Below are 12,397 nucleotides of genomic sequence, written 5' to 3'. Positions count from 1 at the left end.
CATTGATCATTGGCACATAATGAAGGAAGAGGGAGCCCTGCAGCTGCTTGCCTTCTCAGGTTCCTCCCTCCTGAGTTGTCATTCATCATTTTCTTTAGGGGGGGAGGGGGAAGACAGGGAGACAATGGAGTTTAAGTGACTTCTCCAGGATCACCTAGCTAGTAAGTGTCTGAGTCCATATTAGAACTGAGATCCTCCTGACTCCAGGTCTCTATCCACTGTACCACCTAGCTGCCCCATCCATCCTTTTCTAACAGTGTTCTCAAAGTGTAATCTGTGGACCATTGGTGGCCCCTGAGATTTTTGTACCTGGCTTTTTTCCCTCATTTTTCCCTAATTATGGTCATTTCTACTCATATGCTGACTCAACGTCTGTTCCCACAGAATCCCATTGCACTCCTCCCCCCAACCTTCTTCTAGTCATTCTCCTGGTATCTTTAAATGTCCTACAGGAGTTTCACTCCAATAATCCCCAGGGTCACTGTGTACCTCATGTGCTGCATATAACCAAGCAAAAAAAAACCCACAGTCTAGGTAGAGAACTCAAATTGCAGAAGCTTGGCACAGTGCCTGGCACAAAGTAGATGTGACTAAATGTGTACAAAAGAAACCAGAACACTGTAATCTGTTGAGGGGCACTGTGATCCTGGGCAAGGCTCTTTCCCTGCTAGGCTTCAGTTGGCTTCTCAGTCAGACAGACACGTTCTCCAAGGACTCTTCCTGCTCTGGCATTCTATAGTGGCAAGAGTGAGGCATTGGGATTGCATGGCACATGTGATTCACTGCCCAATAATGGCATTTTCAGTTCTAAGGAGAAGAGCCAGAAGGCTCAGGAAAGAGAGGAGGACCTTTGGCTGTGTTGGCAAGGGTGGGGCCAACATGCCACTCAAGGCAGACAGTGAGAGAATGAAGGGAGCCCAAGTGGGTGCCAGGTGGGGGAGCCAAAGACCTTCTCCCGGGTTAACACTGATCCTTCTTGAGCCAGAGTGGAGATCTTATGTGCTGGGAGTTAGAAAGGGGTTTGGAGGACAGACACATGTCAGTATCTGCTATTTTCCCCATCCTCAGGGCAAGTGCTCTTAGAACTTGACTCCTGTCCTAATTAGGAAGCGGATCAAAACTTCATTCAGCTAAAAGGGTAGCTCGGAGTCCAGCTTATTTCAGGCTTTAACCCACGCACACATCCTGTGTCCGGCCCTATCCTAGGTATAGGACCAGCCAGGACTTTCCTTTCCATCCACTGTTGACCAGTGCCCAGGCTCTTTTCTTGATTTAGCAGAAACCAGTAGACTAAGGCAATAGAAGGGAGACAAAAGGGAACTCTAGACAAAGAGAAGGAGTGTAACTAAGAGAAAGACAGCGAAGAGCCAGCTACAGATAAAGATGGAAGATGGTTGTACTGAGAACGAAGGAGAGCAAGAAAGAGGGGGAAGAATGCACAGAGACAGTGACAAAGAAATGGAGCAAAACGGGGCAACTCAGAAGAGAGAGCAGAGAGGATGGGAGAGCTCGAGGGACTTCGAGAGTGGGAAAGACAGAGGGGGTGAAATCAAGGGGAGGAAGAGGAGGTAACAAACAGTGAAGCTAGAGGAGGCAGAAGGGAGGAGGGGGAGACATGAAGGGGCATAAAGACAAAGAAAGAGGAGGTCGGAGGGGAGAGAGACAAAGAGAGAAGGGGAGGAGGCGAGGGAAGCTGGCTCCAGAGCTGGTGCTGAGCTGGTGCCGAGCTGGACAATCCCAGCTTGTGTGGGAATGAAAGCTGCGTTGAGAAGTGTGCTGGCTTTTTCTTGTCCGAACTCCAGCCCCCTCAAGAGAAGGGAGGATCAAAGGAAAATTCCTGCAGGCTTCCAAGCACCAAGGTGTCTTGAAAAGATGTGTAGGTTTTCAAATGTGCTTTTCAGAGCCTTTCTGGCCCGGCCCAGAGAGGCTGAAGGATGAAGCTCCAGAGGGCCCAGGGAAGCGTCAGCTTATCTCTGGCAATATTGGTCACTCTTAGCTTCAGGCACATCCTAGGGAGCCTCAGGGCCCACAGAGAGGTGAGTCCACAAGCCCCAGAGCTTCAAGGGGCCTGACCCTAGCTAACCCAACATCCCCACGTCCCAGCAGAGACCAACGCTGAGCTGAACACAAATTAAATCCTAACTGCCCCACCAGCCTCCTGTGCTCTCCTACATGAGGAGAGAGAAGCAGAGGGCATGATCAGCAGAGGGAAGCAAAAGAACCTACAGGCATTGTGTTCAGGGTTGAATGAATTGCATCTCCCTAAACCTAAGGCCTCAGGTCCCTTCCATTCCTAACATTCTTGGACTTTCGGGCCCAAGGATCCTGGGAGCTGAAGGACCAGAGACTTGAAGAGGAGTCTAGAGGGGGTCTGGGAGTTGGAGCCTCTGATTCTTTGACTCCTTGGGACCTGTGAATCCATTCCTTGGGTCCACACTCAGGCTGAGGGAATACCTCTAAGTCAACTTCTTAAAGCCTCTTCTTGTGGCTCTAGCTTCCAGTGACTCGCTTCTCCATCTGCTCAACTATTGTATCCCGATACGTGCACACCCAGGTTGTGTCTGTTATGACCAACCCACACCCAGAGGCTCACGAAGCTGTCTTTGACCTCGATCTACCCAGCCTAGCCTTCATTTCCAACTTCACCATGTGAGTGTCTGGGGGGTGGGGTGGCTGTGGGGGCCTGGGAAGAGGGAGGGCAGCTTTGGATGCCAAATTTCAGGAGGGAAATTGACAAGTTCAGCCAACAAGGATAGGCAGTGAACCAAAAAGAACAAATTCAATTCACTGTGTATTTCCCAATGGATAAAATGGGGATTGTAATAGCACATCCCTCCTATGGTTGTTGTGACAATGTGAGATCATATCTGTAGAGCACTGTGCAGACCTTAAAGTACCATCTCAAGATGATTGCCATTGTCATCACCAGAAGCATAGCTTGGAGGAGCTAGAGAGCTTTGGCACAGAGTGGTCAGGAAGACATGATGACTATCTGTCTGTCTGTCTGTCTGGCTGGCTGGCTGTTTGTCTGTCTCATAGCTTATCTAGAGGAATTTACCATAGGAAAGAATTAGGACCAACAGGAAGAAATTAAAAGGGAGGTAACTAGAAGGAAGAGCTTCTTAAATGAGCTTTGCAAAAAAAACAAATGAGATGCTTTCAAAAGTATTGAACTTCCTCTCACTTCAGGTTAAAATAACAGCTTGTATTTACATCACACTTTAATGCTTACAAGTGTTCTATGTTTGTAATCTCTCCACCCTGGGAGGAAGGTACTATTATGATCCCCATTTTACAGCTAAGGAAACCGAGGCTGAGAGAGATGAAAAACTTGCCCAAGGTCCCACAGTTAGGAAGTATCTGAGCCTGGATTCAAACTCAGACTTTCTGGCTCCAGGTCCAGTGCTCTACCCATTTTGCCTGGTGGCACAGTGCCTCAAGATTTTCCAGAAAGAATACTGTTAACAGAAGGGGAGTGTATTGTAGGAAAGCCTCAAATGCCAAGGAGCAGGTCACTGTTCAGTTGGGTGAAAGTAAATACACTAGATTTTAAAATAAAGTCAGTTTAATCTCTCCCCTTTGGAAGGAAGAAAAGAGAGCAGAAGTGCCCCCCCCCCCCCTTACAGAGAACTCTTCCGTCTTTTGGCTTCTCTAAGCCCTTGAATTTAGTGCCCAGAACACTCTATGTGCAGAGGCCAGAGACCTGCCTTCTCTGGGCAGGGAAGTACATGCCCTACAGACACATCCCCCCTCTTCCAGGGCCAGCAACAGGCTAAGAGTACCAAAAGGTTATTTTATTTTCCATGGTGATATCAGGATATTTCACTGGGGAGAGAAAAGACAAATAGACAGAAAGAAAGAGACAGAGAGGGGGAGACAGGGGGGGAGAGAGAGGCCCAGAGAGAAAGAGAGAGAGAGAGAGAGAGAGAGAGAGAGAGAGAGAGAGAGAAAGAGAGAAAGAGACTGAGAGGAGAAAAAAGGCCAAGGAAGATGGAGGAGGGAAAGGAGAAAGAGAGGGAGAGAGTCAATCGATAAACATTTCCTAAGGACCTACTAGTGCCAGGCAGTGTGCCCCTGGTTGTGCCTTCTTCTGGCCCAAAAAGGCTCCAAGGACATATCTGAATTCCAAAAAGATGAATTTGCCCAGTTTATGAACTGACTTTAACTTTCTCGGAATCTCTAATCGAATGCCCTGACCAGAGTTTAGAGAGGGGATATTGAGGGGCACAAATTCTCTTCACACAGAGCTCCAAGATTTCCAAAGTACTTTCTTCACTTATCCCTGTGAGTTCTAACTATTTTTCTTGCCATTTCTCAATGAGGAGAGGAGAGGGAATATGCATTTATGAAGCACCTGTTGTATTCCAGGCACTGTGCTAAGCCCTTTGTACAAAGATGATCTTACTTGATCCTCATAATGACCCTCCAAGGTAGCTGCTATTTTCATTCCCATTTTACAGAGATGAAGTGACTTGCCCAGGGTCACATAGTCTAAGGCCAAATTGGTCTTCATGACTTCAAGTCCAGTGCTCTGCACACTGTGGTACCCCCTAGCTGCCCCTGAGGAGCCAATAAGGGTCAGAATCAGGCTTCAGACCACAGTCTCCTTTGTTACCACTGTCACTCCATGTCAAAAGTGTTGCTTGTTGCTTCCAATGTTATCCCCTACTCTGCGCTTCAGTGGTAATTAGTGTACAGTTACCAAGTAGGGGAGGGAGAGTTGGAAATGGCTGCAGACCTTCTATCTCCTTAACCATGTTCCATAGGACTTTGCACACAGCAGGTATGTTTATTAGGTGAATGGATAAGTATGGGTTGAGGGGAGGATCTGTTTGAGGTCTCAGAGAAACATTCCCAAAGAAGGTGGAGTTTGGGTTGAGCCTTGAAGGATAGATTTGGTTTGGAGAGGGAAATCAGTCTATAAACACGAATTGACTGGGAAAGCTTGAGCAAAGTATGAAAATTGGAAGGAGTTGAAGTGGAGGGGGCAGGACAGGGATCAATCTGTCTGAGTTGGGGAACATAGGAGGAGACTGGGGTCAGTTTGGAAAGGACATCAAGCGCTAGGTTGAGGAGTCTAAACTTTATCCTGGAGACAATATGGAGCCTTGAAAGGTCCTTGAGTAGGGGGAGGACAGGTTAATTAATAGGGTAAAGAGAAGGTAAGAGTCATTGAATAGCACAATTGGAAAGTCCCTCAGAGGTCATCTAACTGAAGTATTACTTCCACAGACATCTCTGTATGATCTTGAGAAAGTCAACTCTCTCACCCTCAGTTTACTCATCAGTAAAATAGCACAGCTGGTTGAAGTAGAAAAAATAGGATTGATGAGGCCTCCGTGAAGAGCTTCATGTGATTTGGTTGAGAGTCCAGTGGCCCACTGTGTGCTTTTAGGAAACTCCTTCTCTGGACCTCAGGGGGTTACTTTTCCATGTTTCTGACAGCTCTGAGATCTTGGAAAGCCTTGTAATTCTTTGACTCCCTCTCTCCCCATCAGGGCCGTCAATGGCAAAGTCTACACAGCTGAAGTCAAAGAGAAGCGCCAGGCTAAGAAAATGTATGAGGAAGCCAGGAAACAAGGGTGGACTGCTGCCCATGTGGCCAGCCAGTAAGGCTCTCCAAATCTGTCTTCCTAACTGCAGTAGCCTGAAGTCTGTCGTAGAGGAGTCCTGGCTTCACCAAAGCCCAGCCTGTAAACTTCATTGACTTGCATGACCCTTGGCAATAATGTGTCCCTATCAGCTCCTTCACCTCCCTCCTCCCATTGGCCCTCCAAAATGGAGGATTCTTGCCTTCCCCTTAAATGGCTAGAGGCAAATACAGAGTGGGCAGATCTAGGTGTTCCTGCTTCCTCAGTGAGAGGTTAGAAAACCAACAGCTCCTTATTTTTCTAGTTCTGAAGTTCTGTGTAGAAGGGAGTGGGGTGTCTTCTCCTGGCCCCTCCAGAGTACAAGTAGGCTCAGGGTGAGGTGCCCCAGTTGGCTTGGCCATGTGATTTAGAACATTTATAATGATGGTAAAGGCACTCTGGCCATGTAAGTTGTTGTTAAAGAATATGAACAACCAAGTGAATGGCTGATTAATTCACTAAATGTGTGCGTGATCACACTCATGAGCTGGAGAATCAGTGAACCTACTGTGAGTGAGGGAATTCATGAGGCTCATGAGACTGAATGAGAAAAATGAAGGAAATTGATGGGTCTAAAAGAACAAACAGGGCAACAAAGGGCAGAAACGAGTCCAGGGATGAATAATGACAAAGACTATTCCTTCCCCAGAGACCATGACATCAAGAAGTTCCAAATTTCCACAAGTGTAGCTGCAGGTGGGGAGGTAACATTTGCCTTGACCTACGAGGAATTGCTCCCTCGCCTCCTGGGGAAATACCAACATGCTGTGAGTGTTAGGCCTGGCCAACTGGTATCAAATCTCAGTGTGGAAGTGACTGTGTCAGAGAGAACGGGCATTAACTACATCCGTGTGCTGCCCCTCAGAACCAGCCACCTACTGACCAATGCTGTGAGAGGTATGTGCTAGGCAGGTCTTAACTACCAAGCCCTGAGCCTAAAGAGAGGCCTAGAGGTTCATTGGCAAAGTGGGCAAAAGGCAGAGACATCAGGTTGGGCAGGCAGGAAAGGCAAAGCGGTCCCAGTGGTCAGCTGCAGAGGGGAGGAGGAAGGTTACTACAGTCACTCAGGAGAACATTTTGGAAATGGGCCATAAAGTACCAGTAATTTTGAGAGGAAAGAGGAAATGAAGTGTTACTAGGGGGCAGGTTTGGGTCTGGTAGGCAGGCAGAAGACAGGGATCTAGATAGCCTCTGGGGGCCATGTGAGGAACAGGCACATGGGGGGCAAGGGTGTCTAAGAAAGCACTTTGGCACCTTTCAAGTCTGAGACATAAGTGATGGAGAGAATGAATCTTGGTGCCAGTTCCCCTATTCAATCCTCTTGTTCCTTGGACACAGGAATGTTCAGGGTTGCAGAGAAAAGCGAAAGGATGTAAAGTGATTCTAGGATTCAGGTATATTGAGAGCTCAGCTCAGGTAGAGGGACTCTATGTGAGGCTAGAAGGGGAAAGGGAATTAAGTAGCACCGGTGAATAGGGTCAATAGGATCGATGGCTTCCACTCCTCCCTGAATCCACACAGAGTATCTATAAACAATCAAGGAAACATAGACACAGTCACTGATTGATCAATACTGAGCCAATTTTCAGATAAGACACGCTCACTGGTTGAGATATACAACTGTGAGAAAACTCATTGTACCAGTCTTTGGATCTGACCAGGGTTCCGATCAGCATAACTGAGGTCCTTGGTTAAGGGTCTCTAAGCCGTGGGGAGAACTGATCCAGCTTCCCAGCCAATCAGGGCCAGGTTCAAACAATGAGATAGGGTTCTCTCCCAATTCTCACAACTGAATAACGTTTTCTCACAAGACAGAAGTTGGACTAGACCCATAAAGCATAGAAAGGGAACAGAGCTGGATCCAGAATTGAGTAACAAGGTGGAGTCAGTGTGGTTCACTCAATTCCCACAATTCACCACTTGCTGTGCTAATCCTCTCAGTTCTCTCATTATCTATAATGTTTACTCTTGTGTTTAGACAGATATTATTTCCAATCTTAAGGAAAGATCTATTTATTCATATGTTTCTAGTGTTTTTAACAGAAGCAGATGTTGGATTTTGTCAAAAACTTTTTTTTAAAGCATCTATTGGTATTATTATATGGTTTTAGTCATTTAAATGATTAACATTGTTATTCTATTAATAATTTTCTTTATTTTTGTGAGAATCAAAGAAGATATTTCTCATATTATCATAGCACAGGGACTAGTACATATCATACAAGTGCTTATTCCCTTCCTTTCCACCCGTTCCTCATTTCCTCCTCCCTTAGGTTGAACCAATCCTGCATTCCTGGTACAAATCCAACCTGGTCTGAGTGTATCATTTTCCTAATACGTTGTTGTAGCCTACCTGCTAATCTTTTGTTTTAAATGCTTGCATCGCTGTTTATTGGGGATGTTAGTGTACAGTCTTCTTTCTTTGCTTTATCTCTCCCTGGTTTAAGTATCAAGACCATATTTGTATTACAGAAAACAACTGGTAGGATGTCTTCTTTACTTGTTATTTCAAATAGTTGATATCCCAATGGAATTAGTTGTTCTTTGAATGTCTGTTAAAATCCACTTATAAATCCATCTGGTCCCAAAGTCTTTTTCTTTGTTAGTTCATTTATAAGGCTTACTCAATTTCTTTTTCTGATGTCAGGTTACTTGTATAGTCTATTTCTTATTTTTGTTGATGTAGAATTCTACATATTTTTGTAAAACGTTCATCTATTTCTTCTTAGTTATCAGTTATGTTAAAATAAAATAGGCCAAAATAGTTTCTGATAATTTCCTCTTCAGTTGCTATGGACTCTACTTTTTCATCTTTCATGCAATCTGGTTTTCCTCTCCTTTTTAATCAAGTTAGTTGCTTATCTTTTTTATTAGTTTTTAAACAGTTCCTACTTTTATTTATCAACTCAATGGCCATTTTGCTTCAATTTTATTCATCTCTTTTTAAATGTCCTTTGTTGCTTCTGTGGGGATTTTTTTATTTGGTGCTGTTCAGGTTTTTTTAACTTGTGTGCCCAATTCACTGATTTGTTCTTTCTCTCATTTGTTAATGAAATTCTTTAAAAATATCCATTTTTCCCTGAGAACTCTGTTATTTGGATCCCATAAGCTTTGAGGTGTCATCACATTGTGGTCACTTTGATGACATTTTATATTGCTTCTATAATTTGCTCTTTGACATACCAGTTCTTTATAAATGTGCTATTTGGTCTCGAATTACTTTTTAATTCACTCTTTAAAAACTCCTTATTGAATTAATGTTATTACATTGTGATCAGCAAATTATGTGCTCAGTATTTCTGCTTTCCCACATTTATAAAGAGTTCTTTATGCCCCAATACATGTGTGTGTTCATCCTTCATTGCCAAAGAAGACTATGCCAACAGGAAATGATGACATGACTTGCACTTGACTTTGTTTTGAGTGAGGATGGGTTGTGCAGGTCACCAGCCTCACTTCTCCTCCACAGCCATCTGAATTCAGTGACCAGATATTCATCAGGATGACTGGAGATGACCCAGGGTGAGGCAATTGGGGTTAAGTGACTTGCCAAGGTCACACAGCTAGTGAGTGTCTGAGGTGAGTTTGAACTCAGGTCCTCCTGACTCCTGCACTGGTGCTCTATCTACTGCACCACCTAGCTGCCCCCAATACATGACCAGTTTCTGTAACACTGACATGTACAGCTAAGAGATATATTTTTTATTTCAGTTCTGAGGCAGCTACTAGATGGCTCAATGGCTAGAGTGATGGGTCTGGAGTCAGGAAGACCTGAGTTCAAATCTGACCTCAGACATTTACTAGCTGTGTGATCTTCAGCAGGTCATTTAAAGTCTGTTTGCCTCAATCCACTGGAGAAGGCAATGGCAAACCACTCTCCTATATCTTTGCCAAGAAAATCCCATGGACAGTATTGACATGCTATGGTCCACGGGGTCAGGAAGAGTTGGACACAGATAAATGGTTGAACAACAACAATTCCTTGGTTGAGTTTGTCCAGGTCTGAAAGTAGTTAGGGTTCCCCCCATTATAGTTTTACCATCTATTTCTCCCTGCAATTCAATCAACTCTGCCTTTAAACATTTAGATGCTATGCTATTTGGTGCTTGTGTATTCAGTATTGCTATTGATTCATTTTCTATGGTGCCTTTAAACACTTAATGTCATTTCACATAATGTTATTTCCCTGCCTATTTCTTTTTATTATGTCTATATTTCCTGTAAGCTTATTCGAAATCATGTTTGTTTAGCCTGCTTTTTATAGCTCAGCTGAAGCATATGCTGATTTTAACTCTATGTGAATCTTTGTGTTTCCCATAAACAACATATTGTCAGATTCTATTATCCATCCTGTAATTCTCTTCTGTTTTATGCGTGAGTCCAACCCATTCAAGTTTAGTGATGACTATTAAATGTGTATTTCTCTCCCACCTGTCCTTTTGTACTCTGTCCTCTCTTTGCTTCTACTCCCTTGTTTATAAGCAATTAGAAGGTGGTAACAGAGAGGGAGTTTGCCTGACACATGTGATCTATAAGTGAAGTGGCCTATTTCCTCTCAGTCAATAGCTCTTCTCTTCTCCTTGCCCTGATCCTAGGTTTTCACTCTTTCTTCCTTTCTTTCTAACTCTTGATTCACATGTAAGGTTAGGGTTCATTTGAGCTTCTTTTGCTTAGGATGATTCCCCTACCTATCCTACCTTACTTTACCTTCCCTTCTTCATAAGTCCCTCTCTCCCTCTCTCCCTTGAACCTGTCCACTCCTATTTCCCCTTTAAGCTTAATGTATTTCTATACCAAAATCTCTATGTGTAGAGAAAGGGGGAGGGTATTAGTGTTTGCTCTTGCAAACTGGTTCTGGTTCAAATGAAAGTGAAACTCATAGAATGTCTATTTGCCCTATTGCTTCCTTCATAGACATCTCTGATCCATCTTATGCATCTCTCTTATAATTGTGATTTCCCTCCTTTTTGCCCCAGGGTAGTCCCCTGTTCCTCTCTTTTTTGTCTTCAAGACTATCAAAGCAGAACAAAAGCACCTGAAGGTCCTCTGTTCTATGGAGCTTTCCTGGGACCCTTACAGGTATGCCTTCTGTTTCTTATCCCCCATTAGTTTCATTTCTTTACCCAGAATTCCTTCAAATCTTTCCCCAGATTTGTTGGGGGGAAGTTACTGTTCTCTTCAGGATTTAGATACCCCTCTGGGCATCTCTCAAACCAAGATATTCTTTCATGGTTTTCCTTGGGTTGCTCATTTCATTGGCCTCATTATCTAAGCGCTTGGGAAAAGCTCTGTCTAGTCCTGAGCATGGTGGGCAAGATGAGCCCTCTTCTTCAAGGAACTTGAGGACTGCTCCTCCGTGGGCTCTTATCCCATCACTGGGCTCCTCCCCTTGAGTGCTCTCGGCTGGCACTATTAACTTGTTGCCCACCACTGCCTCATGCTCACCTGGCTTGTCTAGCTCAGGGCTGGGTGGAAGAGTCATCTATAGGTTTTTCTTATTTCTTTTTAGACTACCGAAATTCCAAACCTCAAGGAAGTGTTTGCTACCTTGTAGCATGTTGCCATCTACTCACAATCCCCCTTTGTTTGGCATTTAAAGTTCTTCACCACCTATCCTTTTTCTTCCTTTTACACATGCTCCAGTCCAGCAATGCTGCCCACCTGGCTGTCCCATCTCCCACCTCCAAACTTTTGCAAGGCTGTCCCCATACCTAGACTGCTGCTCTCCATCCTCACTTCCATCTCTTAGAATCTGTAGATTTCTTCAAGACTCAGTGTGAACTCCACTTCTACATGAACCCTAATTCCTGACCCTCTAGTTACTAGAGGCTCCCCCAAAACGCCCTTCGAGGTATCCATGGTTGGGCCTGTGCCATCTCATGAGAATTGGTTATTAAATATTCAGCAGGAGCATTGGCACCTTAAGCTGGAGCTTGATTAATCTTTTATCCATTGTGCTTTGCTAAGAAAATGATGGAGAGAATATCAAGGATGTGCATTCAACTTCCAAGCATGCCCAGGGCATGGTTCTTTCTTCATCACTTTTGAACTCCAATCTCACTTCTAGAATTAGTTTGTGTCTATTCTGTGTAGCCCTATATCTGTACATGTTGCCCCCTCCTGTACTAAGCTTGGGGGTAACGCTTTGAGGAAAGAAGCTGTTTCCAGTTTAGTTTGATTTTCTAATTGAGTGAGATAGAAAAGCAGAAGTAAATTCCAGGTATGGGGAATGGATTATGTAAATACTGATACCACCACTACTACTACTACCACCACCAACACCACCACCACCACCACCACACCACCACCACCACTACCACCACCACCACTACTACTACCACCACTACTACTACCACCACCACCACTACTACCACCACCACCACTACTACCACCACTATTACTACCACCACCACCACTACTACCACTAATGATAATAATAACTTTTATAAACTGCTTAGTAAGTGCCAAGTGCTTTACAAATATTATCTCATTTGATCCTCATAAAAACCCTGGGAAGTAGGGGCTGTTAGGATCTTTATTGAAGAAACTGAGGCAAACAGAGCTTTGCCCAGTGACTTACCAAGGCAAGATTTGAACCTAGGTCTTCCTGTTTCCAGGCCTAGTGCTCTCTCCAACTTACTAGGCAAATTTATGGAGACAGGAGATAGAGCATCAAGTATAGGGCCTGACTGGTTGGGAGTACAATTCGACTAGAAGATGGAGCTTGTACAAGTTGGAAAGAGATCAGGCTGGAGCAGAGGGGGGTC

The 12,397-nt window shown here is 44.4% G+C and overlaps 1 protein-coding gene across 1 annotated transcript in view; it reads left to right on the top strand.

The window, feature by feature from the left end:
• The first annotated feature begins 1,934 nt into the window (after window positions 1-1,934).
• ITIH6 (inter-alpha-trypsin inhibitor heavy chain family member 6) overlaps window positions 1,935-12,397 on the top strand; it is a 41,075-nt gene continuing 30,612 nt past the window's right edge. Inside the window, 5 exon segments of the mRNA XM_072627336.1 lie at window positions 1,935-2,036; window positions 2,495-2,649; window positions 5,499-5,609; window positions 6,280-6,527; window positions 10,642-10,709. Coding sequence (XP_072483437.1) covers window positions 1,935-2,036; window positions 2,495-2,649; window positions 5,499-5,609; window positions 6,280-6,527; window positions 10,642-10,709 — 684 coding nt within the window.

This window comes from Notamacropus eugenii, chromosome X (assembly GCF_028372415.1).
Source record: "Notamacropus eugenii isolate mMacEug1 chromosome X, mMacEug1.pri_v2, whole genome shotgun sequence".
Taxonomy (NCBI): Eukaryota; Metazoa; Chordata; class Mammalia; order Diprotodontia; family Macropodidae; genus Notamacropus; species Notamacropus eugenii.
This window is presented reverse-complemented; position numbering and strand designations above follow the sequence as displayed.